We start from the raw sequence: 25709 nt of genomic DNA, 5'->3' as shown, positions 1-25709 counted from the left end.
AACCATTTCAACAATGTGTAAATATGGACCGACAACAATGGTCAGCTTACGTGCATTGTTATGTTACCTAAGAAACGTCATCTGTTTACTCGGCATTGTTGTATTACATTACTGCCGTCAACAATCCGCTTTCGTTATTACGGAAATAGCTGAGCTGTGAATCGGTTGTAGAAGAAATGCGTCGTAGAGTAGATAATTATGTGCTGGTAGAAACGTTTTAGAATATCACAAGTACTTTTCTTATATAAAAATTATTACATTACATTACAGAGACGTATTTACGTCAGATTCTCCGGAACCGTGGTTCCACTGTCAACATTTTATTTTTATTTTCTGAATTGATATTGATATTCCAGAATGCTGCCATCTTTCTTGGTTTAATCCACAGTTAATTCTTGTATAATGCTGTAATTCCTTGCTGCCTTTCTGTTTCCTTCTATCTTAATTTTCATTACATTTTAGTCTATCCTATATTATGTTTTGAATAGATTAAATATATATATATATTTATCTAAACTATTTGGAAATATTATTGCAGGGTGCATTTAAATTTCTCATTTTATATCCATTTGCCCTTATTGGAATCAATTCAATAGTAGTGTCATGCATTCTATTGGCAGCTGTAGAAATCTGGATCTAATATTCAAGAACCACAGGTGTCTATACTAGTACCATCTTGTGGTAGAACACGTTGTTGGATTTGATTCTGTGCCAGGAAGCGATACAGATCGATAAAGGCAAAAGACGTGCGCTTTAAGTGTCCATGATCGTGTGTGTGTGTCTGTGAATGTGCTAACGTGTTTCGTGATACTAGGTGTGTGTATTGGAACGCCATTTTATATGGTGGTCAGGAGCTTAATTTTTTGGCAGGGTTGACTTGTAATTTAGCAACAGAATGTCCGAAGGAAAGGTTTTCGCTTCTGAAGGAAAAAGTATTGATGAAGATGAGCCCGAAGAAGGTGAAATTCAAGACGATGGTTCATTAGAAGATGTAAGCTCGGATGAAGACACCCCATCGATTTGCTGCAGAAAAGCCAATGAAAGTTCTTACGGCAATAAATATCCTATTTCTCAGATCGTTAAATTAGAATATGTAACTCACAGTCATAATTGCCGTGTCCCTAAAGCATGTAAGCGTAAAAGTAAATGCTTTTCGTCTACTACAGAAGGAAATCAGTCGAGGTTAAATGTTATAAAATATAAGGAACAAACGAATAAATCTATTAACGATGTTTATCATGTGACTCTGAACCCAGCTGTAGATGACCGTAGAAGGGAAGATAATTTTGTTGATATGCTCAGTGAATATAAATCTGTGAGGCCTAAGCAGATTGCAAAGGATGAAGGTGAGTTACAGTTGGCTGTCTTCTGGGTTTGGCGCCGTGTAGTCTGGTAGAATTTTACCAACCTTTTCACACCTTCCTCCCACCACCCACATTCCGTGAAAATCTCAAATCCTTCTGAGTTATAGTTATGTGCATTGATTGCTGATCGATGTTACGGCGGAGAATCTGTGTGTTAGCAGTTCAGCATAGTTGTCTGGTCAGAGGTCTACATAACTAACTAACTAACTAACTAGATGGCTTACAGAACCCAAAGGTTCATCACCGAATTAACCTAAGCCCTCCACCGAACCCTGACCTGGGCCAACATAATCCAGTCTCCTTCAACTCCTATCTACCATAGATCCCGCCTGACATTATCCTCCCATCTACGTCTAGGTCTCCCCAGTGGTCTCTTCCCCTCAGGCTTCCCAACCAATACCCGGTGTACACCTCTTGTCCCATCCATGCGCGCTACATGCCCTGCCAATCTCATTCTTCTCGACTTAATCACCCTGACGGTACTGGGAGAGGAGTATAAATTTTTAAGTTTGTCATTATGCAGTTTTCTCCAGACCCCATCGTCTTCTCTCCTAGGCCCAAATATCCTCCTTAACACCCTATTCTCAAACACCTGCAATCTATGTTCCTCCCTCAAAGAGAAAGAGACCATGTTTTGCACCCATACAAAACAACAGGCAAAATTATTGTTTTGTATACTTTAATTTTCAGGTTCTTAGAAATCAGACGGGAAGACAAAATATTTTGAACTGAAAAGGAGCAATGTGTGTTCATGCCGTCCTGTTCCTGGATTAGATATCTCAAGATTCTATGTATAATTACAAATGAATATTAATAGTGTATTAAGTTTATGTTTGGGCTGGGTTAATTTGTGGATTCTGTAGTTTTGAAGTATGGTTGATTTTACTTCCATTGGTTAGTAGTCTTGGATGGGCATCAGTGCCATATTGGACACCATAGTGAAGGCAAAGGAGTCTACATACCAAGTCATCACAAAATTTTTTTATTTTAAACCCATCATCAGATTTTAATTGAAGTTTGTGAGCTTGTAGACTACTACACAGAGAATAGTAATCTTGCAGTTGCTGTGGTGCTGAGTGCAAAAACATAAAAAATAGCACTTTTTTGGCATGTCCCTTTCATCAGATATTATCACAACTGACTTCTGTATAAGTTACAAAACTTATATAGATCTTGTTTAAAAGTGAATGAAATTATCTTTTTTAAAGATATATGACTCACATTCAGGCAGAGTAGTTTATGTTTCATTGACACCTGTTGTAACCTTTGACCTTCAGTTTCTCACAAAATGTAATTTTTTCAGCAAGAAAAATATTTGGTTCACGGTGTTGTAATCTAACATATAGAGAAATGTTATCCTGGGACAGCTATGGGCTCTCTTGTAATAAAAAAGCATGACATTGCAGGCTCTCTAGAGTTATTCATAGAGCCTGATATGCAATGTTGTAATCTCTTCCCAGTTTTCATCTCTTTGCAGTCATCAATGTTTGAGGCTTTGTAGCAGTGTCACATACTGTAATTTGTGCATTTATCAGTCCTTTCTGACCCTTTGTAGCAATGTCAAATGCTATAGTTCACATGTGACATTGAATTGTTTTGCATGGTAATTGTGTGTGGTGCTGTTTATGTGTTCCTTGCACAATGTGAATGAAATGAATGCATATTAGGCTGAGCATATCTGTCTGCTTGATTCAACTTGAAAACTATTGGTTGGATGTGAATGACATTTCGTATGGACATTATGTCATTGGGATCTACTATAAAATAGCACAATTTACTACAATTGATTCAATCAGCCTGGCAGATAAACAAACTTAGAGATAGGATTGAAACTAGCGCCACTTGTATGTAATAGAGCCATGCAATGATGTATGATTGCAGATTTTTGGTAAGTACAACATTTTGGTGTAATAATTGTTTGTATAGTGTAAAATAACAACATGGTGACTGAAAGAGAAAAATTTGATTTGATCTGGTTTGAGCCCCATACAGCATAATGTGCACTCCTGCAATATAAAGTGGAAAAGAAATGCCATACAGTAACCTCGGATATTGACGAGTAGTTGTGTCTCACATTATGCTCCTGACATTTAAATTTGGCAATGCACATTCAGGCTGTTATTTTGGTGTATGGAGAGAGAATCCACTACCACCATTGGTGGTGGTGGTGGTGGTGGTACATTTCTTGGCAGTAGCTCTGTAGAGAGCCACGGTGGTCTAGCGGTTAGAACGCTGGCCTTGTAATCCTGGGATCTCGGGTTCGATTCCCGGCGGCACCCGAATTTATAACTTGTGTTGGGCAAAGCCGTGGTCTAGGCAACACGGAGTTTTCCTCCGGGGGCTTCCCCGGTTTCTCCGTGGCATCCCAACAATTACTCCATTCACACACAGAAGAAGGCAATGGCAAACCACTTCTGGATCATCTGCCAAGAACGTATATGAACAAGTCCCAGTCCGAGAAAAGGATGGAAGGATCCTGTTCATATGGACCTGTTGTCAGACAGAACATTAAAAAAAAAAGCTCTGTAGATGTTGAGTTGGGTCTAATGTCTTGTGTGCCTTTTCTGTTGGAAGGAGTGTTTATATAATGTTTCATCCACATGATGGTTTTAGGTTTTTGATAAGATTTTGACCCAGTTTGTTCTTACTTTCAGATATTGTGCAAGAGAAGGAGAACAGACATGATTGCCAGAAAGAAACTACAGTTAAGAGGAAGTGTAAGAGAAAACGTCGGCATTCTCTTTTAAATAACCCCAAGCCAAGGCGACCGTTATCCAGTGACAGCAAGCCTGACAGTGAAGTAGGAAGTAGAGTAGAACCAGGAGAAGAGGAGAAGAAAAAAGATGCATTTATGAAGTTAGAAACAAGATCTAAATGTTCTCATTCTAAAAAAAGAAGTGTTAGTTCTAAAAGAGAAAAACATCGGTGGTCAAAGAAAAAGGACAGTAGGAAATGCTTGATCAAGAAGTTGTCAAATACAATTGAAAAGAATGATTGTAGTGGTCATGGAAACAGCTTATTGAAGAGGCTGCAGACAATGATGACCACTAATGTTTCAATCAGAAAAGAAAACATTGTTGAAAGTGTGAAGAAAAATGAGGACAGTATTCAAGGTCAGGAACTGGAGCATAGTTTGAGGAGAAAGTTGCGAAATCTCTTGCCTCCTGTTGATGTGGTGACATCAAATAATGAAAACAGTGAAGGTACTACAGAGATAACAAACCAAAATGAACTTGATATTGATTTGTTGCCTGTTATTAAACAGCCTGAGCCAGTAGTTATTACTATAGATGACAGTGACAGTGAGCTATTGGAATGTGACCTGACAGAGAAAGTAAATAAAAAGGACAAAATGAAATCAATTGGAGACAAAGCAGGTGTAAAACAAACTGATGATATTGATGAAGATGATTTAGTTCAGTTGCGTCTTCTTGCTTTACAGTCCAACCGTCGTAAAGAAACTATAAAGCCAAAGTTGGAAGACGATGAAGTTATGCAGTTACGCTTAGAGGCTTTAAAATCAGCAATTTTAAAGAAATGTCAAGTTAGAAAACAGCGTGGTGTTACTTTAAAGACAAAGAAAATAAACATTGTAAACAGTCCTTTTCCATCAGAGTTTGAGATTGGTAGTGGGAAAGGTGAATCAGGCCATGAAGTACTGAAACCAGAAGTCATTTCAAAGGTAGCTGTCCCAAGTGAACCAGATGAGACAACTACTCTTGTGGATATGGATCTCTCCCACACTGATGATGAATCAAGTGCACAAAATGAGATAATTACTGATCCTATTTCTGGAGATATACCATTGCCAACAGATTCTACAAGTACATTTTTACAATTAACACATGAAGATCATAGTACACATAATGTTCCTTGCATTAATGAGCCATTGTTCACGGTTGAAGACAATCCTTTGGATTTAAAACTGAACCAAAGTGAAGAGATGTTATTGGCATGGAACCCTGCAGTTGCAGTATGTAGGAGTCCTGAGACAGCCAAATTTGATCCAAAAACTTGTCAGTTACCAGGAATATGCAGCAGTAATGTACAAGTTTCTTCGCTGAATTCAGTTAATTATTCCAACTCTCAGCTACCATTTCCTTCATCCTCATTCCCACCACAGCAGTTGTATAATGAGTTATGTGACAGTAATAACAGTTCTGACCTTCAACGTGCAGACTTGGATGGTGTTCCTTTAGAGGCTTTAAGCAGTCAGTTTGATTCATGTTTGTCACCTAGTGTTTCTGGTTCCTTTGTGTCATCAGATATAAATTCTCCAGTTATTTCTAATGCACTCATCACATCCAAGATAGGAGTGCATGTTCCCATAACAGAAACTGAGGTTCGTAGAAGAGATGCTGTTATGTGTGCACAGCTTTATAAAATGGATCCCACAAATGTTTCTTATCAGGACTGGGATGGGAATAAGAAGGTGCACTTGCATTCCAAGAGTTATGTATCCTTCAGGAAATCACTACCCGCTGCACCAACAAAACCATCAGGTGTGGCTGAAAGTAATTCTAGCTCATTATTTCCAGTACCTTCAAAGTTGCCTTTTTCTAGTATGAATCCTCATATCCAGGAACTGAATGGAATGAAAACAGAAATTCCTTGTCAAAGTCATTATGTTTCTATGCAAGGCAGAGATAGTACTGTACACAAAACAGATTTTAAAGTGGAAGAAAATTCAAGTGAATTAGTAAATAATGATCTGTCTAATATGATTGTTTTGAATGAAGTTGGACGATGTTCTTTACCAGAGGCTAAAGTAGAAGGCAACTTGAATGAACTAGTTACAACAAAGAAGGAAAGCAAGTCTCAACAGTGGGAACAGAGCTCAGTGAATTTGGATGAAGATGAAGAAATACTGAGAGCTAAAGTGTTGACAACATTGTTGAGGAAATCTTCCACATCTGCAGTTTCTGGCCCCTCTAAAGTATTTTCCAAACAAACCAAAGATCCCCTACTTTCTGTCTCACCTAAGCTCATTTCACCATGCAGCATTAGTAGTTCAAAAAATCAACATCAAATTTCACTTATTCAAAGAAAAGAGAAACTACCATCCAAGCTTCTAGACCCCTCACAAAATTTGAAAGGATGCAATAAAACTACTCCAAGAGTGCTCAGTAAGAAACTTGAACATTCCCAGAGTAATTTCTCCAGTTATAGTAAGGGAAGTATCATTAGAACAAACTGGTGGAAGAAGTCTTTAAGGAAGGGGTTTCCAGGAACAAACATAAAGCAGATTTTAGTTGGTGTAAACAGAAATCCCAGTAATATGAAGCAAGTTAGAGTGCCTTCAGGTACTGTTAGTAGTGATGCCCAGAGCATGAGTATAGAGGTAAAAAAGGCCAGCAACACACAGTGTAAGCCCGTTGGAAATCCATTGTCAAGAGTTGTGTTTCATCCCAGAGTATTCAAACCAACTACAATCCAAGTAACAGTGCCAACTGAAATGGTAGATGATGAACGTTGCAGAAGAAAAATTGCAGAGAGTTCAGTTGCATCTGTACAGCACACGCAAAGGTTTGTGATACGTTTAGGAGAAGATTCAGATAGTCAGGATGAAGAGGATAAGATAACCCCGGCTCCTAAACGAAGATGTGTGATAAAAAACGATTCTTCGGTGCCGCTGTTGACTGTATCCACTTCAGCTACACACGTTGCACCGTGTGATCCACCTGCGAATTGTGACAATACTATTGCTTCATCAATATCATCACATCTTGCTCATCCATTGTCTGGTAAACAGAATACGTGTTCAATTCCAACACAGCCTGTGTCATCTGACTTTGAAAAGAGTGTGGACATATTTCTGAAACAGGCACGGAAGTCACAGGAGGCCAGAGCAAATTCTGTGATACAGAAGAATTTGACACCGGATAAAAGTACAGGGGGGAAAGCTAATCCAATATCATCAGTTACTCCACTGGTAAGAATTTTTTTTATATGCATAAGTTGTCAATTCAGCACTTACTGTATTGAAAATAAATCTGACAGGGGTTAAACATTGCCCACTAAAAATAATAAGTGCAACAAAGACATGATACCGTTCAGCTCCAATATTGTGAACTGCTAGGAGCAGTTTACTGACTTGCAACAATAGAAGACACCTGTATTGCAGTTCAATTGTACTTGATACTGATCAGTAGTTACATGGTTGTGCAGGCCATGGTTTTTTTAGGCAGTCAACCATGTCAGTTACATGAAGAGACCAATGTTACGGGAACCATCTGAATCATAGGCTGTCATGAAGTCTATAAATAACTAATTTGCTGTTCCATTGTGCTCCCATTTTTTTACCTGTATCTGACAAATTCACAACATGTGATTGGTAAATCCATTACAACACTTATTATGCTCCTCAATAATTTTGCCTTCATTTGGAGTTAACCTTAAAAGAATAATTGTAAATGTGCTAAATTTTGTATGTAGTTGATAACAGTGATTTTGCTACTAGTCAGTCTTATTGCCCCTTCTTATAAGTAGATATAATCCTTCCACTAATCTATTTTTTCTTCCAAATATAATCAGTAAGTTTGTGGATCTCAAAATGTGATATATTAGTTGCTGCTTCAGTGGATTCAGCTGGAATTTGATCAATACCTAGTAATTTAAACTTTTCAGTGGCTGTCTTAATCTCACAAGAACTAGGGTTTGTTGTTAATGGATGAGCTGTGTGTATTTCAGTTTGCCTAAGGTAATTTACTCCACGTACATTCAATAGAGAGCCATGGTGGTCTAGTGGTCAGAACACTAGCCTTGTAAGCCTGGGGTCCCGGGTTCAATTCCCGGTGGTGCTCAAATTTATAACTTGTGTTGGGCAAGGCCGTGGTCTAGGCATCACGGAGTTTTCCTCCGGGGGCTTCCCCGGTTTCTCCGTGGCATCCCAACAATTACTCCACTCACACACACAGAAGAAGGCAATGGCAAACCACTTCTGATCATCTCTGCCAAGAATGTATATATGTATGAGCAGGTCCCTGACAACCTGAAGAGGTTGGAAGGATCCTGTTCATAATATATGGACCTGTCGTCAGACAGAACACTACAAAAAAAATTCAATAGCTGATGAAAGTGATTTCTTCCGCCTATTCAAGATATTGTGGGGATCTGCAAGCAGATCATCATTCTTATCTTTTATCAAGTTAGTTTTAGGTTGGCACTCCTACTTAAATTCATTTATGCCTCTGCACATGTCTCTAATTATATTAACTCATAATTCTGTCTTTCAGATGTTCCTTTTCCTTTGTTCTGATAGTTCTAGTATCAGGTCTTGCGTTGTTCGTACTATCTCCAATCATTTGATATTCTGCAGCCACTACAGTATAGCTTTCTTCCTCTTATCTTGTAATTTTGAACAGTTTGTGAAGTCATTGTTTGTGCTGCTTTAACTTGTAATGACCTAGACTGAATGTTTTCAAAGCCCTGTTGATGTCCACATTATCATCCAAATCTTTGGAGATTTTGACCTGACACTTTTGCTTAGCTTTTGCGTTGTTCAGCTTCTTTAGATTAGATCTCTTCTTATGTGTTGTTCATTTACTTACTGATCATCTTTCCCTATATTTTGCAACCATCCAATAGTGGTCAGCATCACAATCAGCCCTTCTAAGTGATTTGTTATGAAGTGTAATAGATTGTTATCTTGTATCTGTCAAGACATGACTGATCTCATGCATCTTTGTTATCTTGTATCTGTCAAGACATGACTGATCTCATGCATCTCCACCAGGATAATCCCAAGTTCATTTATGAATTTTGCAATGTGGAAACATTGAACTTTCGACAGTTAAGTGTTATAGGACACTCCTTATAAAACAAAAAGTAAATCAAGAAGGGTGGTAATCCAGCAGTAGTATGGAATTTAACATTAAATATTGTTACAAAGTGCAGAATGGTAATTGATAATGAAACAGATATAACCATAAGAAGGAAGGGGGATGAGCTCTAGAGATACATCCTCACAGACTGGAATCACAATCACTATAAGTAGCATGCTCTGTTGAGCAGGTGGTACGAACTACAAGTGCTTCAGTTGTGTAAATCATTGCCAGGAAAGAAATATGAAAACAGTTAAGCAGATTGCAACAATGCAAGAGAAATGAATAGCACTGATGGACATACACAGAGTTAATGCATTGTTCAGAATGCCTTGTTATTAAATAAGGACACTAGACCTCACATGAGTATTGCAGTTGCCCAAGCAGATTGGTTGCATGCTTTCCTAGCATAAAACTAGGAAAAATAATATATTCAGAAAGATAAAATATCCGTGGAGGTGAAGAAATCAGTGTTTCAGAATGTAATTGTAAGTATATTTTTGATTATTTTTTTCAGATTACGGAAGATATTATTTTTGAATATATGCAACAAAAAATAATATATTCTCAGAGGCTACTTTACTGTGAAAAAATACTTGACTGCACTCTAAACTCATTGATTTCAACTGAGAGAGCTAAAAAAAGTACCATAAGGGGTTTTCCTGCTTGATTTTGTCTGTAATGGTGAACATGATAATGGCTTGTGTATTTTTACATCATATTTGCAAATTTTACATTAATTTAGCTGTTCTGTTCTTTGTTATTTGTGGGTTAAAACTAGTTATATATAGAAATACTTTTTTAGTCGAGCAACGTCTATAATTCTCTTCTAGGCTGTTCGCCATTTGCCATCATCTCAACAGGAAGAGTACCATCGTCTCAAGCAGCAGATTGTGGAGCTTGAAGAACAAAGGAAACGATGCCAACAGCAGCAAAAACCATTGCCCAAAAATATGACCAACACAAAATTAACTTCTCTTACTAGTGCTGAAAACAAGGAAGTTTCACAGAGCAGTCATGCATCTGCAAAGGTTGCGAGTGATTCAAAGAAGATTTTCAGAACTTCACACTCCACATACATTCAGGGAAATGTTGCAGTTAATGAAGCCAAGCAACAATATCCAGCTGGTCATGCACTAGGGTCTACAGGAATTATGGTTAGTGGGGGACCAGTCCTCACAATGGCATCAAATGTTACCCAAACAGCTTTTATTGAAAGCCCTAGTCATTTAATAGTTTCAACAGATGCATTACTGCAGAATTCAGCAGAAAATGTTTCCAGAACTGTCTGTACTGCTGCATCGGTAATTCATATTTCAAAAAAACTGCAAGGAGAGACTTCAGAAAAATCTGAAAAGTTAGAAAGTATGATAAGAAAGGAAGAGGAATCAGTGATGGGGTCAGAGGAGCATACATCATTAAAGGATGGGGTTCTTGGACTGTCTGCGTGTAAAAGTGATGGTCTTGCCAGCAAAGGGATTGCCTGTGATGAGTCACTGGATGACAAGGAAGAAAAATTAGCACAAGTTGAGCATCAACTACTGTCAAAAAGGTAATGTGAGTTCTTGTAAGCAAGCATGCATTGAATGTATATATCGCTTAACTGTTCCTAGTTCATTGATCAGAGGTGGACTCAAAATCATATTTATTACTATTCTGAAGGGTTCTGATGATGGTATAATACAGTCTGGACTTTGGGTCTGGGTTTTTGGACTTTGTCTGATGTTATAAAATTATGCAATGTTTTGAGAATTGGATCTATCCTTGTCTTCAGGTGTGGTGAAGGGGAAGGGCACCTATTCTGTGGAGTCCGTTAGGATGCACTAATCTCAATTGTTGGTCCAGTGATCAGATGATGGACAAAGTCTAAAAATCCAACTATTCAGTAATTTTATTCTGTTGAGTCCAATATGAAGGCAGCCACAACTCTGAATTCCATTATGTTTGTCCTTACATGAACTCATTCCAGCTCTTACATAAGGATTTTATAATTTGTTCATGAGCAGTTTGTATCTTTTAGTGGAAATTCTCATATTCTGTTGGCAGGAAACGTTTTGAAGGATGCAGTTGAGTCATATTTTTAAAAAACTAGAGGAATGCGCTCCTTTCGGAGCGCTTTCTCTAATCTGATATTTTATTTCTTTACGTCACTGTGCAGAGGCCAACTGTTCTTGGTCAGTCAACTTTCTACGTCCAACTCCACCCTTGCAAATCTTCGTCTTAAAATCGATTATAAAGTCAGTTTTCATAATAGTTTTTGTAATTGTAATATATCGAATGAGTAGTATTATTAGTATTAATTTACCTTGTTGGTGTTGGTACTTCAAATAGTTGATAACGTCTTCTTTCACTTTTCTTCATTTCTTAAATAGGTCTGATGTTTTAGTTCTTTATGTCGCTGTTCGGAGGCCAACTGTCAGTCAAATCTTTATTTTCAAGAATGCGATGTGCTGCTTCTGGAGCAGTGATCATGCGACTGTCTTGGTAGTTGGTGATCTCGTCGTCGTGAAGCGTCATTTGTTTACTCGGCATTGTTGTGTTGGTATACCAACACAACAATGCCGAGTAAACATATGACATAACATTGTTTGATGATGTAATTGTTTGGCGATGAAAGATTGGCGACGTCTGGGAATCACGAATTTTATGTTAAGATAATTTTCACGAAGTAAATTTTGACTACACTACTGCAAATAGATTTGCTGATAGTGTTGTTACAGCATGTAAATAAGACAATGGGAAAAGTACTGTTCTTTCTATCCATTTTTGCCGTACATATTCTTATACCAGAATTGCAGCAGGAGGGGGTGAGATTGGAAAAGGAGGAACACATGCATGGCAAATTAGAATTTGTAATATCCCTTCAGTAAATGTCAGAAAAGCTTTGGCATGATTTATGCATAAACATGAGCTTAGTTACGAAATTTGTTTTGACACAGGTATGAAATACTAGATGACCTGACAAGTATGACAGCTCTGCTGCACAAAGTAAAAATAGAACGTGCCAAAGAAGACGAATGTTTGACGGAGCTTCATCGTGTTCGTCGAGAACTATGCCAAGCTGAAGAACAGCTTGCTCACCAGAGGGAATTGCTTTCAAATATGTGTAATGATATGGCAGAATCTCATAGGCGCGTGGCCCGAGGACGAGCAGAGTGTATTGGTCTGTCCAAAAGTTGCCTGTCATTAGGGATTTGTGTAAAAGGCCGTCATTACAAGTAAGTACAGAAGTCTGTCTGTTCAGGCTCTACTCTTTGATGTAACTAAAACTGAATCTGTTATCAATAAGTCTCTGTTTCAAAAGTTTCTACAGAATACACTGAAGGCCTATGGCTTAAATTTACATTAAGTTGATAGTTGGTATTTTTCCTGTTTTTTGACCTGTTTGAAACTTGGTACAAAGTGGGCTATGGTTTTTTCTTTGAATCATTTCACTTGTGGATCTCAAGTATTTTGTATGTGAGCAAATAGATTTTTACCTCTGGTTTTCTGTATTTTGTATATAAAGTTATATCTTAGTAAGAGAACTGCTGTGATCAGTAGGTTTCCATCCTTGCCCTGAACACTTTTTCACTTGCATTGTCCACCTGATACAAATTCGAATTTGGTGTTGGTGACCAAGTTCATGTAATATAATGATACAAAGATGTAGTTAGGTGTGTTAGTTGAAAGTTTTAATTTTTTAATAGCTAGACTCATTGTTTCTGTCTGCAGGTATGTCATAGTATTTCAAATTTACATTCAGCTTCCCACTTTTTTGTCAACATCTTTGTTTAGTCTAATAGTTATTGGAATTAGTATAGCTACAAACTTCATACTGACATGACAATTTCCTATGTTTGTGAATCAGAATTTTGACCCATCAAAAGTAGCAACACTCCAAATTCATATACAGGATACTCCAGGTTAAAAATCAGCCTAAGAGACCAGCTGTCTTGACTAATCACCTGTTTTTTCTATGAGACTTTCATTAATAGTCATTAATATTAATTCATGTTTTTCATCAAATTAGGCAGAGATATTGGTGTCTTTGCTTAATAGGGAAATATTATTGAAATTATTATGCAAGCTGTATGCTTATTATATTACTTATAGTTTCAGACTTAGACAATTTTCAGCATCTGATATTTGTTCCTTTGAGTGCACTGAAGGCCATATTTGATATTTCAGATTATGTTTTGCTTGAAAAGAATGCATGGAGAGTAGTTTAAGTACATATATTTGTATCTTTTGTTGTGTTTATATGTGTGCTATATGCATGATGTGAAAGTAGTTACTGCTGAATTATGTTTAAAATGTCTGATAGTTAAATATTCTGCAATATTTCTTATGATTTTGGGTGACTGTCTTAATATTTTTCTTTTTTCTATATATATGTTAGGGTACCAGCTGGAGGTGCAGAGCTTATGAACCTTAAACTACAACAGGTTGGAGCTCAGACACGACAGATGTCTAAAAAGAAAGAATATTTGGAGGACAGTGATGAGAATCAAGCTATTATTAATTTTCAAATGCCAGTGCAGGATAAGACAACAGTAAGGAAGGCTTGTATTGCATACGAGGGCACTGAAGATAATACCCAAATTTCTAATACAGTTTGTGCTTCCCCTGCACTGGATGTGAATGAAGAAAGTGGTTTGCAAAAAATCAAAATAGTACCCAGCCAGTCTACTGAAAATTCCACTATGTTGGTTACCAAGTCTGACATTTCACAGCCAAAATATATGAGTTGCTCCGACACTCTGGGTTTTAAACTGTTAGAACAGCCTTTTGCATTTTCAGTGCCATCATCAAGTGCAGAAAGTAAAATTGATGGCAGTGCAGCTTCAAAGTCAGACAAATATGTTTCTGTTCCAAGTAAAAGTGAAAGTGATTGTGTTTTGACTGAGAAGGATCAGAATGGCGTTTCTACTATGTCTGACGTTAAGGAAATAAGCACAGGTGTATCAGAAGACTTACGTTCAGAAGCCACAGAAATTATGGTGATGGGAATGAGTAGCAGCTCAAAGGAAACAGTGCTACAACACATTGCAAAGTACAGGTCACCGCTGGAGCATTTACACTCTAAAAGGCAAGGCATTATACTTCAGGTTGGTACTACACAAGTTATTGCTTGTGTATCGAGCAGAATCATCATCATTATTAAGTATTTTTGGCTTTGGCTTTTAACATTATTAATTATATAAGCATACACAGATTCATGCATGTGCACACATACACATTCAAGCCTTGAGAGTGGCTCCTACTTCTAGGGGCTTTAAGACAATTTTGTTAATTTGCATCAGTAATAGTATTTTTCAGCTGGACAATTATTTCTTTTTTTCCTTCACTTTGCTACCATTACTTTAAAATTTGTATTGTTGCTATTAGGAGTTCTGTAAGAAGTCTTGTACTTGGTCCACCATACTCTTTGTTTATACTTATACTGCACATTAACATTTCCCATTATTATGTTATTTTCCTTCCTTCCTCTAGTAACTGGTTTTTATTTCTGGACAGAAAACATATGGCATCATTAATTACTTTCATATAATATAGTCTTTGGTTTGATTATATATGTGAAACTCAGTCTTATTATTATTAAGTTATGGTTTGAATCGTGTACAACATATGAAATCTGTGGTAAACAAAGTAGCACTGGAGTGTGTTTTTCTCTGCATATTTAAGGTTTATTTTGTGTATTGCACCATGTTCTTGTACAGCTCTCTTCCACCTCTGAGATATTCAATGCCAGATCAGAAAAACTTATAACCTGACCTTATCAGATTTCAGTTAAAGTTGGCTCGCTTGTAGACCCCATACAAAATAGCATTCTTGCAAAATTTCAGCACCCTGTGTCTGCAGCTTCTCTGGTGCAGGGAAGCAAAATCATAATTTTTTTTATGTTGCATTCACTAAGAATATTATAATTTTTGTACTGTACAAGCTATAAAGTGTGTATGGTATTGATACGTATTTCTTGGGAACGCTCACTTGTCATAAAGTACTTACCACAACTAATAGCAGTGATATACTCAATTAATATGCAAAGAGATTCACCATGACAAGTGAACTATAGTACTTGACACTGCCACAAAGGTTCGGAGAATACTGGTGACTCTGTATGGTGATGAATCACAGCTTGAAAAGTGAGAACAGGTTACAAAATGATGTACAACAGGTTTCACGAAGAAGTCGTGATAGTCTGTAATGTAATGATTATATTACAAGAGATTTATCCCATGGCTGTTCCGGGATGACATTTTTCTTTGTGTTACAGTACAACATTATACACCAAATATAATTTTTTCATAAAAAAAATAGCTTTTTGTGAGATATTGAAGGTCAATTGTCACATCAGGTGGCAATGAAACCAAAACTACAGTATTTGAATGTGAGTTACATATATCTCAAAAGAGCATTTCAGTGGCATTAAAACAAGCTCCATATGAGTTTTGCACCTTGTACAGATAACTTTCAGTGGAGGCATTGTTTCAAAAATGTCAGCGTCTTATGATTTTTCACCCCTGAACAACAAAAACTGCAAGACAATGGGTGCTGAAATTTTACAAGAATATTATTTTCTGTGGAATCTTCAATCTCATCAACTTTCACCAAAATTGGAGGTCAGGTTGAAATGGCACTTTTCTGTGGTGATTTGGAATACTTAAAAAAATCGCATCTTGTAGCATCTAATGGTGCCATCTGTAAGAGTGCTTTATCCTCATCAAGTAATCCGTTTTCAACAGGACCAATCCTTTATTCACGAATCTTGTGTTGTTCAAAAATGGCTATTGTGGCAAGCTGATGTTGAACTCATTGACTAGCCACCACGAGCGCCTCATGTGAACCCCATTGAGAATGTGTGGAGTAAGGTGAAGAAAACTGTGAGGGAAACCTTGTCTGACCTCCCTTTGAAAAACAGAGATGCTCTGTGGACATTTGTTTTGAATGGCTGCAATGAAGTTGCTTCATATCAGTGTTATGTTTGATCTCTAATTCATTTTATGTTAAAATGAATGAGATCTTGTCATTGAGGCTCAGGGTTTGTGAACACCTTATTAAAGATGCCAGGCATTAAAATGGCTATTTTAAGGGCTAACATTCTGAATAATAGTTTGTATATATAATCAGTGTACTTTACAAAACAAAAACGCTTCTGCAGTATGTTTTTTGCAAATGAAACTGTTTGTCTTTGGTCAGTTTCTAACATGGAAACTTTGACTCAGAATTCCAGTGAATAAGACACAGAAAAATAAATACCTGCCTCACTCGCATGTCTAGCCTCACCAATGTAGCACGCATGATACAGTGTGAATATGAATGATAATACTGACGATTACCTATTGCTTGTGATTTACAGGCAAGCAACAGATATTTTTGTTTAAATATTACAATCTGCAAATTTTGGTATTTATTTCTAGTTGCTCTTGATAATATATCTGCATGGAAGTTTTGAAACATAGTGGTTGAGTAGTATACAAGTGTACAATTAGTGTTGGTGTGAATACAACTTACCCATTGAAAGGAAAAATTATTCAGATATTCAGATTCAAGCTCACCAAAGTATTCATCATTTCAACACTAGTCCCATACCCTAACAGCTTGCCTACAAGGGAACTCTGTTAACTCATTGCAGTATAGCCTTCAGCATATTTTCTTTTTGAAAGACTTTATGATGTGACTCAGATAAGTCATAAATATTAATTCACATTTTATTTAAATTAGGCAGACATATTGGTGCCTTTGCTCAATATACGTCTGGCATAAATGATGTAGTTAATTGAAGCGAGGGGGATAAATGATTTTGGTGTAGGTGTGTGTGCATGGAGATGTTTGTGTCTGAATTTTATTTCTGCAAATGTATGTGCTGCAGATGGTTAAAAGGTCAGTGAGTTGTGCTCTCCTGCTGTGATTTTAAAGAGAGCAACTTTATATCCCTTTCTTCTTTGTTTTGATAGCTGTAAGTAATATCATAATTGACTTCTTTCTTTATCAGTATTTTACTTATTTTAATGGACTCTTCATTCATCCCTTTGTTTACATGTCCCCCCCCCCCATGATATTGGTGTTGCTTCAGATTCAACTTTGATACACTTTTCATTCTGATAAATACTGGATGTTTATTCCTTGAGTTTTCTGATCACCACAGTTACATGAATTCTTAAGCACAGGAGTTACGTCGCTTTTACTTCCTCACCTCCTTTTGTGTAGCTTAGGTTAACCTTGTATTCTTGTGGCTTCATTTCCCCTCTTTTATTGTCAGTTATGCTGTGTATGTAGTCGAATATTGCATTTTATTCTTCTGGTAACATTCAGTTCATAAAAGAAGAAAAAAAAATCATACCCCACTGTCATGAACGATTAATGCTATATATAAGCTGTTTTTGTCCTACCTTTTCTTTCTTTTAGAGGTGATTCTGCAGATGATTGGTGTGGCCATTTGGATCCGCTTGCCATTCTGTGCCCTTATGAACTGATGGGTAGCTGCCAGGATGAGGAGTGCAGTTACCAGCATCATACAAAACACAGAACAACATGACATTCACAGACAGATAAACCGAGTTCGCTTGCAGTCACGTGTACCGTGCTTCTTCCCTTCTTTTACCTCGTTAAAAAACTGCATCATCGAGCATTTGCAGGCGGTGTTGTAAGTCAGTTTGAAAACTGTAGACTATTTTTATAAGTACGTTTACTTTTTAGAGGATCGTTAAAGTCTTTGTGCTACACTTAGTGTGGCATGTACTGTGGCATGTGAATTACTACCAACAAATAGCTAACTCTTATTACCACATATTTTCTATCAGTAAGTTTGCATATGCATATGTTACCTGTTCATTGTTTAAACTTCTTCATAAATACAAAACACATGTTCTCATTTATACGTAACGTATTATCGTGTTGTTAAGCTTGTTCTTGTTAGGCCCCGTTCATTTAAATTATTTGTGTTTTTATTGCACTCAGACAAATGTTTGGTTTCTTATTTTAGTATACGTTTGCTTATATACCATGCATATCATGCCTGTAATTAAAAATCTCTTAACATGAGATTGCTAGTTAAGGAACTGTTTCAGTTTTTTATTTATTGGTTAATTCAAACTTCATCCATGTAAATATATCATGTTCATATTATTTGGAAATCTGTAATACTGTTTTTATAAAAAAAGTTTTGTGTTAGACATCTCTGTTTCCAGACACCAGATGGAACTGTAGCAGTTGCAGAATGAAATGGATGATGCTAAGGTAACTAAACAATGAAATAGTTACTCATTAAATGGGAATGGGAAATGCAACAGTATGACTTCAAAATGCTTGAGATTGTATTACATGTTTCAGAATGTTGGCTCTTCAGAGGCATATTTCCCAACCAACAGAACTAGGTTGTGTCACCCCATTGAAGTACACCTCTTTGGAATTTGAATATAGATTTACATGTCTAGTCCCATCTTGAAATGGTTCATATCTATCTTACCCAGTGGATTTTGTTAGTTTTCAATAAAATCCTGTGGTTTTTACAAAGTGTGATAAGGAAATGGTTGTGTGGTTAACAATATAGTTATTTTCTATTTACAAAAAATGAAATGTACGGTATTCATCACAAAAAATTTGATGAATTTCTGATACCTACTTTCCTTTAAACACTTCCATATGCAGAGATAAATCTTTTGTTTGTGAAACCAAACAAAAAATAAATGTGTACTTCTATTTATGAAGGGGCTAACAAACATTTGTTTTTGTGATTGCTGCAATCACTTCTGAAAATGTAGATTTCAAAATTTTGTATTATTTGCATTATCTTTCATAGACCAGAACCTTTTTGTGTCTTTTGTAATTTTAAAAATAAAATTGGGCCCTTCCTCCAGAGTCAGTAGCTATATATAATTCATCTTCATTGAAATCCACTTCTACATTCATCTTTTACTAAGTAACTACTATGTTGTTGACTAGCAAGGATATGCACTTGGGACTGTGTTTGGTCTCTCAGAATCTTTACTTAGAAGTAACTGGAAGGTCTAATTTCTGCACTTTTATGGGATTGCATTGCTGAAAATCCTGTCTGCTGTAGATGATGTGTATCGACATCATGCCCAGTATGATAAAAATTGCATGAAATGCCAAAAGTCAAGACTGCTTGACTGGTTATCATGTTTACAAGAGCCCACAGAATAAATATAATAGCAAAGATTATTTATGAGTAGCGTAAAGTAAAGTAAAGTTTGTCCCACTATACGCCATGTAGGCGTTTGGGGTGAGTGGAGGTATAGTTCCTCTCTTCCTTGACCTCAGCACTAGATGGGGGTGAGTGGTCAGCATCACGCCCCGGCCGGCTTTACCCCCGGGAAAGGACCCTGGTACCCATTGTAGAGGAGGCTGGGTGGGCCCCAGAGCCGGTCTGGACGCAGAGGCTAGAGGAAAAATCCTCTGCCCCCGTCGGGGATCGAACCTCGGCCGTCCAGCCCGTAGCTAGTCACTATACTGACTGATTATGAGTAGCGTACAATTTTAAATATATGGTGTTTATTAAATACTCATTAGAACTGAAGCAGCAGACTTTTCCTGAAACTATTCACCACTTGGTTCTAGTAAAAACAACCGTAATAAATTATCACAAGGGTAGTTGAGCATTGTACCATTTATGCTTCTCCTGCCATTGTAATTGGGGAACTAGTAAAGATGGGGTTTTCACAGCATTGAAGATGTAGATTCTGGGTTTGTCATGCTGTCAGCTTGTAGGAACATATAGTGCTTTCATATTCATTTCTGCCCGGAAGACAGAGTATATGTCCCTCCGAAACATTCATAGCCACCTAACAAGACTACAGTGCATTACATCCTAGATGATCATTGTCCACCTTTTGCACTTAATTGCTTCTTCATATGTATTTTGAGTGTAAGATTGATCATATAAAGCTATTAAAAAAGCAAACCATGCCTGCAAAATTTTGGTATGATGCTTGTGTTATAAGAAAGAGGTTTTGTTACAACAGTCCTGCTGCATGTTATTAAGAGATGGAAGCTGTAGTTATTTCATTTATATGCTTGAGGATGTAATTTGTATCCATTGTCATTGTTCTTATAAATATTTACTTCATCCATTATGTACATAAAACCTTTGTCCTAACGTATGAAAACTTTTTTGTTAAAGTGTATATGACGTTTTTATGTCAGCCCATAGCTTTGTGTTTCAGGTATTATGGCAAGGTAGTTCCTCCACGAGTTCTGATCCGGTGATACTAATCCAGTTCATTGGTAAGTCAACAGAAACAGGAGGATGTTATTTTAGAACTTGTACAGTAGTTGCTTCCATTCAAGTTTGACACAGTCAGATTCATGCCTTGTTTCTGTTTGTTCTTTACTGTTTAGTCTTCAGAACCCACATTTTGGTCTTTCAGGAACCAGCACTCCTCTTTAATTCATGTAGCTGTCCATACTTTTAATTTCTTGTAATGTGTGTCATACACAGAACAAGATTAGCACAGTGAAAGCGAAAGCTCTTAAGGGGTCTTGGAAATGAAACATTGAACCAATTTGTTATGTTCTTGAAGTACTGTGTCTTGTAACATAAAATTTCTCTTGTACCAGTCTTGTTTCTGACTTCAGAAATATGTGTGTAAAAAGATGTATACTATTATATGTAACATAATAATATACAGTATTTTCTTATTTTGTGTGTAGTTATAAATTTTAAGATACAGCCTTTTGTCAGTAATGTCATATTCTCTCTAGTTATCCCAGACATTTCCAAATTCTATCTAATAATGAACCTAAAATTTGTATATATCAGGAGTGTTTAAATCTCGTATAATGTAGCACAAACAATGTAGATGTAGGATTATTTTTATATTAAAATAACTTTTCTATAATAGTTGGTTGTCTGTGTAGAATGTGTATAAATCTTCTGTATGATTATTTGTGGTGATCTCATAACTGAATGGAGCTGCGTAATATGGTGATCAAGATGCAACTGTACAAGCAGGGACAATATAAGTGGAATATTTTCACAAATTCATATTCAGAGGAAGATAAAGGAGCCATAGAACTATTGGCTTTGAGTCTGAAGATGAGGAAGACTGATAATATGCTTCTTTTATGAATGATGAATATAATAACTGTCGGAAGTGATTGATGCTCATCTAACCTTATAAAATTAATGGTGAAATAAAATGACGTATACTTGGTAAGTGGTAAACCTACATATAAAAATATTTGTTAAACTTTGTTGCCATGATAAAGATCACATTGGTAGCGGTGATATAAGAAATATCAATTAAAATTAAAGTAAGTGTTTTAAACAGTAATGGAAAGATCAAGTCTTCACAGGAGTAAGCAGTAGTGCAAGGGGAAGGAAGAAACATGGTCAAAAATGTATATGATGGAAACATACTTTGACTATGAATAGAACTGCATCTCAGCTTGGAAGAGGCAGGAGATCCTATGAGGGTGATGTGAAGAATAAATTCAAGTTGTTATATTTTGCAGTTTATTCACCATATTTAAAATAAAAGTTGATTTTGTCCACCTTATGACACAACTGTATAAATATTTTAGAGTGACTGAATTACATGTATGCTTGAAAAATATTGCCAGTACTTGTGCTGCTGTTTTTATTTATGAATTCCTTGAATACTGTTCCTACACCTCCCTTGTTAAAGTCTGTGACTGCAGCGGGGATATCAGCCAGTGTGAAATCATTGGTTATGATTATTAAATTAAATTGGTCAGAATTAAATAGGATTGCATCTAAAGGCCACAACTTATTGTACAAGGCTTCATTATTCATTTTGTTGGGAAGGGTGGGGCTAAATATGTGAAATATTCTATTTTTAATGTAGAAATAAGTATTGATACATGCTGTGCTAAGAAATTGGATAATTTTTAAATGTATTTTTAATGTGGAAAAGTTTTGTGCAACTTAATGTGACTAAACAACTAAATAATTTGATTGGTATTTGTATGCATTTGCTAATATAAAACGTATAAGTACAACCTTTATAACTGTTGTCTTTATCTCAGGAAGTTAACTTATGCTTGAAACTGCTACATGAAGGGGTGGATACTCTTGGTTGATTTTGTTTCCTCCTCAGTACCCTCAGATCTGTTGTGATTGCCATGTGTTTCCCAGAAAAATATGGCAATTGATAAAATTCTTGTTATATTATATGGATATTCTGAATTTATTTTGAAATTTACATTACAGATATGAAGAACTTTATTTTATTGCTGGGTCTTGTGGTAATGGAGTGTGTTTATAAATACATGTGCTGAATGGTATGAGATATCTACATGATACACCACGAATCAGCCAAGTCACATTTATCTGAAACGAACAATGTACTGACAAGATACTCTGGATATTATAATCAACTTTATATGCAGTAGATTTTATATTGTTATCTTCTGAATCAGAACTGCTTAGGATTTCAGCAAATTGAGACAGCACTTCTTCTTCTGTGGCTCTCCGGTCCGTATTCTGTCCATGGCCTCAATTCTCCTCTTCCATTCAGTACTCTGTTTGGTCCATCTGTCCGAGGCTTTGATTGAGGTTTGGATGTACAACAGCTGAGAGGTCAAGACTAAAGAAACGGACTAAGGCGGAAGCTAACTTGACAGAAATAATTCTCTACTTCCACCATAGCAATCACCCCAAGGAGTGTCCAAAGGGTGTCGTCTGGTAGTAGTCTCAAACAGTGTCAAAGAACCACACACGGCACAAAAAATGTGACTACAATGATGAAATGATACAATCCCAACTTACATTCGAAAGGGTATCCAAGTGTGGACAAACGACAGACAATCTAAACAAGGGTGTGCATCAGTTCACTGCTGACACACCTGACAACACAAAGCATGTTCTTGTATTCCCGCACTTTTCAAACAACAGTACTGCTAACAAAAGTATCCAAACTATGACAGACTATGGCAAGAAGAATGTTTTTGACTTCTTGAACGATACCTGCCAAAAATATTACGCTCATTTAGAAGATGAGGCTGTAAACGAAGTATAGTACTTCTCAAAGGAATGATAAATTTCAGACAAAATACATACTTTTTTAAATAAAAATTTACAAATTGTATGACAAAACGTGTTATACATATGGCATGGAGGTCTTTTCGGAAGGACAGAACACGAGCGACCACAGATACGGTAATAACACACGTTTCAGTAAAGCGCTTGACAAAGAAGGTAGAAATGTACGGACGTAAGTTGTACACGAGCAGCTTCTTTTCCTCTCCTGACTTATTTGACGATCTGAGTAAACCAACTGTTGTGGATCACTGCAACATAAGAGAAAGAGAATGCCACATGACACGACCAAACACAAACGACTGGAATGTGGTGTTAATCGGCCTTGGACAAGAGATAACGTGACGGTAATTGTCTGCAGAGATAAACGTGAAGTTTATGTACTGACAAATGCACACAATCCTCCAACAACAGAAGGTAAGAAGATTTCTGTCTTCTGGGTTGTTGCGCTGTGTAGTCTGGTAGATGTTTACCAACGTTTCAGAGGTCATACTGTCTCCATCATCAGGGCGATGATGGCGCCCTGATGACGGAGGCAGTATGACCTCCGAAACGTTGGTTAACATCGACCAGACTACACCGCGCAACAACCCAGAAGACGGAAATCTTCATACTAAGAATCGCCCTGATGACGGAGGCAGTATGACCTCCGAAACGTTGGTAAACATCTACCAGACTACACCGTGCAACAACCCAGAAGACAGAAGATTTCATACTCACCACTGTGAAAATCTCAAATGTTATACAACAGAAGGTAACTTTGTGACGAACATAGAAATGCTTTGAAGCTAGAAATTATGTAAAAAGACAGAATGGTAATCATATTCTTAATCCAATGGCGGACTTGGAAATGGTCAAAAACTTTTTTTCGAGCTGTTAGTCTTACTACTGTAAACAGCTGCCTCCTTTCATCATGTGATGCCAAAACGAAACAGAAATTCTCGACTTGCCCTCGTGTGAAGGTTGATTGGAAATACTGAGGGTTTACCTCGTTTCCGTCATCCTGGTGGCAGGACAGCTGCCATGAAAGAAAACTTCGATTCGAGGTAAACTTCAGGAGTCACTTGCCAATGCATTTTTCCAGAGTGAATTGACACACCTGTTTCCCCACGAGAGATGCAAAGAGAGTGCAAATAAAAAGGCAAGAAATATTACGTGGAGCTGTGTATTAGTGTTTTGAAGTGCACCGTAGTAAATACAAAATGTGAGGTATTGAGGAGTGCTAGTAGGTTTCGAAGCAACAGAAATCTCACCAAACGGGTATGTGAAAAAGTAATGTATTCTGCAATGAGCGAAACCTATCATAACTGAAATGCACGAATCCCAGCGCATGAGTCTCTCGTAGGATGGGGGTACTAAGATTTCAAAGCCCAGCTAATGGGTCTCGCGTAAGTTAAAGGTTACGTGATTAGGAACTTAATGGGTTATACACATTATATAGGTAGGTTAGGTGGAGGGGGCAAAGAATAAGTACTGAGTTTTGGTTTGAAAACCTCTTAGGGCAACTCCATGAGAGATAAAAAGGAGGTAAAATTTGAGAGGTGGATCTCTGGATTAATAAGATGTTATGGTTGGAGATAGAACTGGCCTAGAATCATGTATGGTAGTGGTATTTTGTCATTAACAGTGTTGAACATTTGTTGTTTTATTATCAGAGAATTAATGAGCTATTCTCAAGCAATCACTTATTTGAGAGTGGAATTTGTATCCAATGTGTCTGTCTTCTCCATTACAGTTTGGTATAATAAATGACGTGACAGATTATTTAATTATCCGCAGCCAGTTGCTAATACAAAGAATGGATTCAATCACTCTGTAGTTTATAATTATTGCTAAGGCTGGACTTTCTCATGAAAGCATTGAGTGCCAGATGCTGACTCTGAGACCTGAAGAGACTTCATTGAATTCAGTAGCTGTGAAAAGCTTCAAATCTTACATACAGAAAATTAATTTTTAATTTAGTCAGTCCTGAACTTATTACTTTAATAACAAGATTTAGTTTGAGCAATGGTAGTAAAAAATACATAGTAACAGGATGCAATTACATTTTACTTATTCCATTCCTTTAATTATTTTAAGTATATTGAAATAATGTGATACCATATCCTTTCAAAAGCATATGAACATTGTTATGTGCTTCATTCCACAATTTTAAAGATCTGAAATCAACTTGTCTGCATACATTGCTTTAATCTGAAACTGACTTCACTGGATCTTATTTTATTTAAAAGTGAATAAGGTATTTAAGTTTCCAAATTAACTGCAATGTCAAATATGGATACTTAGTATTCCATTATATTAAATTCTATATTTTTGGGATCTCTACTCCACTTGTCAATCACACATATCAATTGTATTGATTAAACCGAGTTTCTTTCTGTTCTTGACCACCTCTGTACATTTTCACTTTTTATTTCGCAGTTGACTGCTGTTTGACATGCACGTATTGCCATGCTATCAAGAAGTTAAGTAATTTGATAACCTGTATTGTCATTCCAAGTTAAAACATGTACTTAA

The 25709-nt window shown here is 36.7% G+C and overlaps 1 protein-coding gene and 1 long non-coding RNA gene across 9 annotated transcripts; one reads left to right on the top strand and one right to left on the bottom strand.

The window, feature by feature from the left end:
* The first annotated feature begins 728 nt into the window (after window positions 1-728).
* LOC110830068 (uncharacterized) lies at window positions 729-21756 on the top strand. Of its 7 annotated transcripts, none has more exons than XR_015534974.1 (8): window positions 730-1346; window positions 4019-7296; window positions 10021-10739; window positions 12127-12405; window positions 13569-14258; window positions 17579-17816; window positions 18361-18409; window positions 20356-21756. XR_015534974.1 is itself a non-coding variant. In XM_022064475.2 (6 exons), the coding sequence occupies exons 1-6, from the start codon at window positions 896-898 to the stop codon at window positions 17582-17584; spliced, it is 5442 nt and encodes a 1813-aa protein (XP_021920167.2). In that variant the 5' UTR covers window positions 729-895; the 3' UTR covers window positions 17585-17716. The 7 variants fall into 7 exon arrangements, 2 of the variants coding, with proteins under 2 accessions (XP_021920167.2, XP_087204133.1); XR_015534975.1 differs by having other exon boundaries at window positions 20343-21756; XR_015534971.1 differs by having other exon boundaries at window positions 18361-21756.
* On the bottom strand, window positions 20503-24247 carry LOC147874001 (uncharacterized). Of its 2 annotated transcripts, none has more exons than XR_015534976.1 (2): window positions 24181-24247; window positions 20503-23443 (listed from the first exon to the last, which is right to left on the bottom strand). It is a non-coding gene; the product is annotated as an uncharacterized LOC147874001 (long non-coding RNA). The 2 variants fall into 2 exon arrangements; XR_015534977.1 differs by lacking the exon at window positions 24181-24247 and adding an exon at window positions 23913-24002.
* Window positions 24248-25709: the final 1462 nt, after the last annotated feature.

The sequence above is a fragment of the Zootermopsis nevadensis genome, unplaced genomic scaffold (genome assembly GCF_977971745.1).
Source record: "Zootermopsis nevadensis isolate Lab colony 2312 unplaced genomic scaffold, Znev_1.0 Znev_ptg000012l, whole genome shotgun sequence".
Lineage (NCBI taxonomy): Eukaryota > Metazoa > Arthropoda > Insecta > Blattodea > Termopsidae > Zootermopsis > Zootermopsis nevadensis.
The sequence above is the reverse complement of the archived record's forward strand: the minus strand, read 5'-3'. Positions and strand labels throughout refer to the sequence as shown.

Excerpts from the sequence above, each read along its gene's own strand:
- LOC110830068 (XM_087348007.1), top strand. The coding sequence starts at position 896 with ATGTCCGAAGGAAAGGTTTTCGCTTCTGAAGGAAAAAGTATTGATGAA. Across the intron at positions 1,347-4,018 it reads GCAGATTGCAAAGGATGAAG|ATATTGTGCAAGAGAAGGAG; the intron begins GTGAGTTACAGT and ends TCTTACTTTCAG. Across the intron at positions 12,406-13,568 it reads GTAAAAGGCCGTCATTACAA|GGTACCAGCTGGAGGTGCAG; the intron begins GTAAGTACAGAA and ends TATATATGTTAG.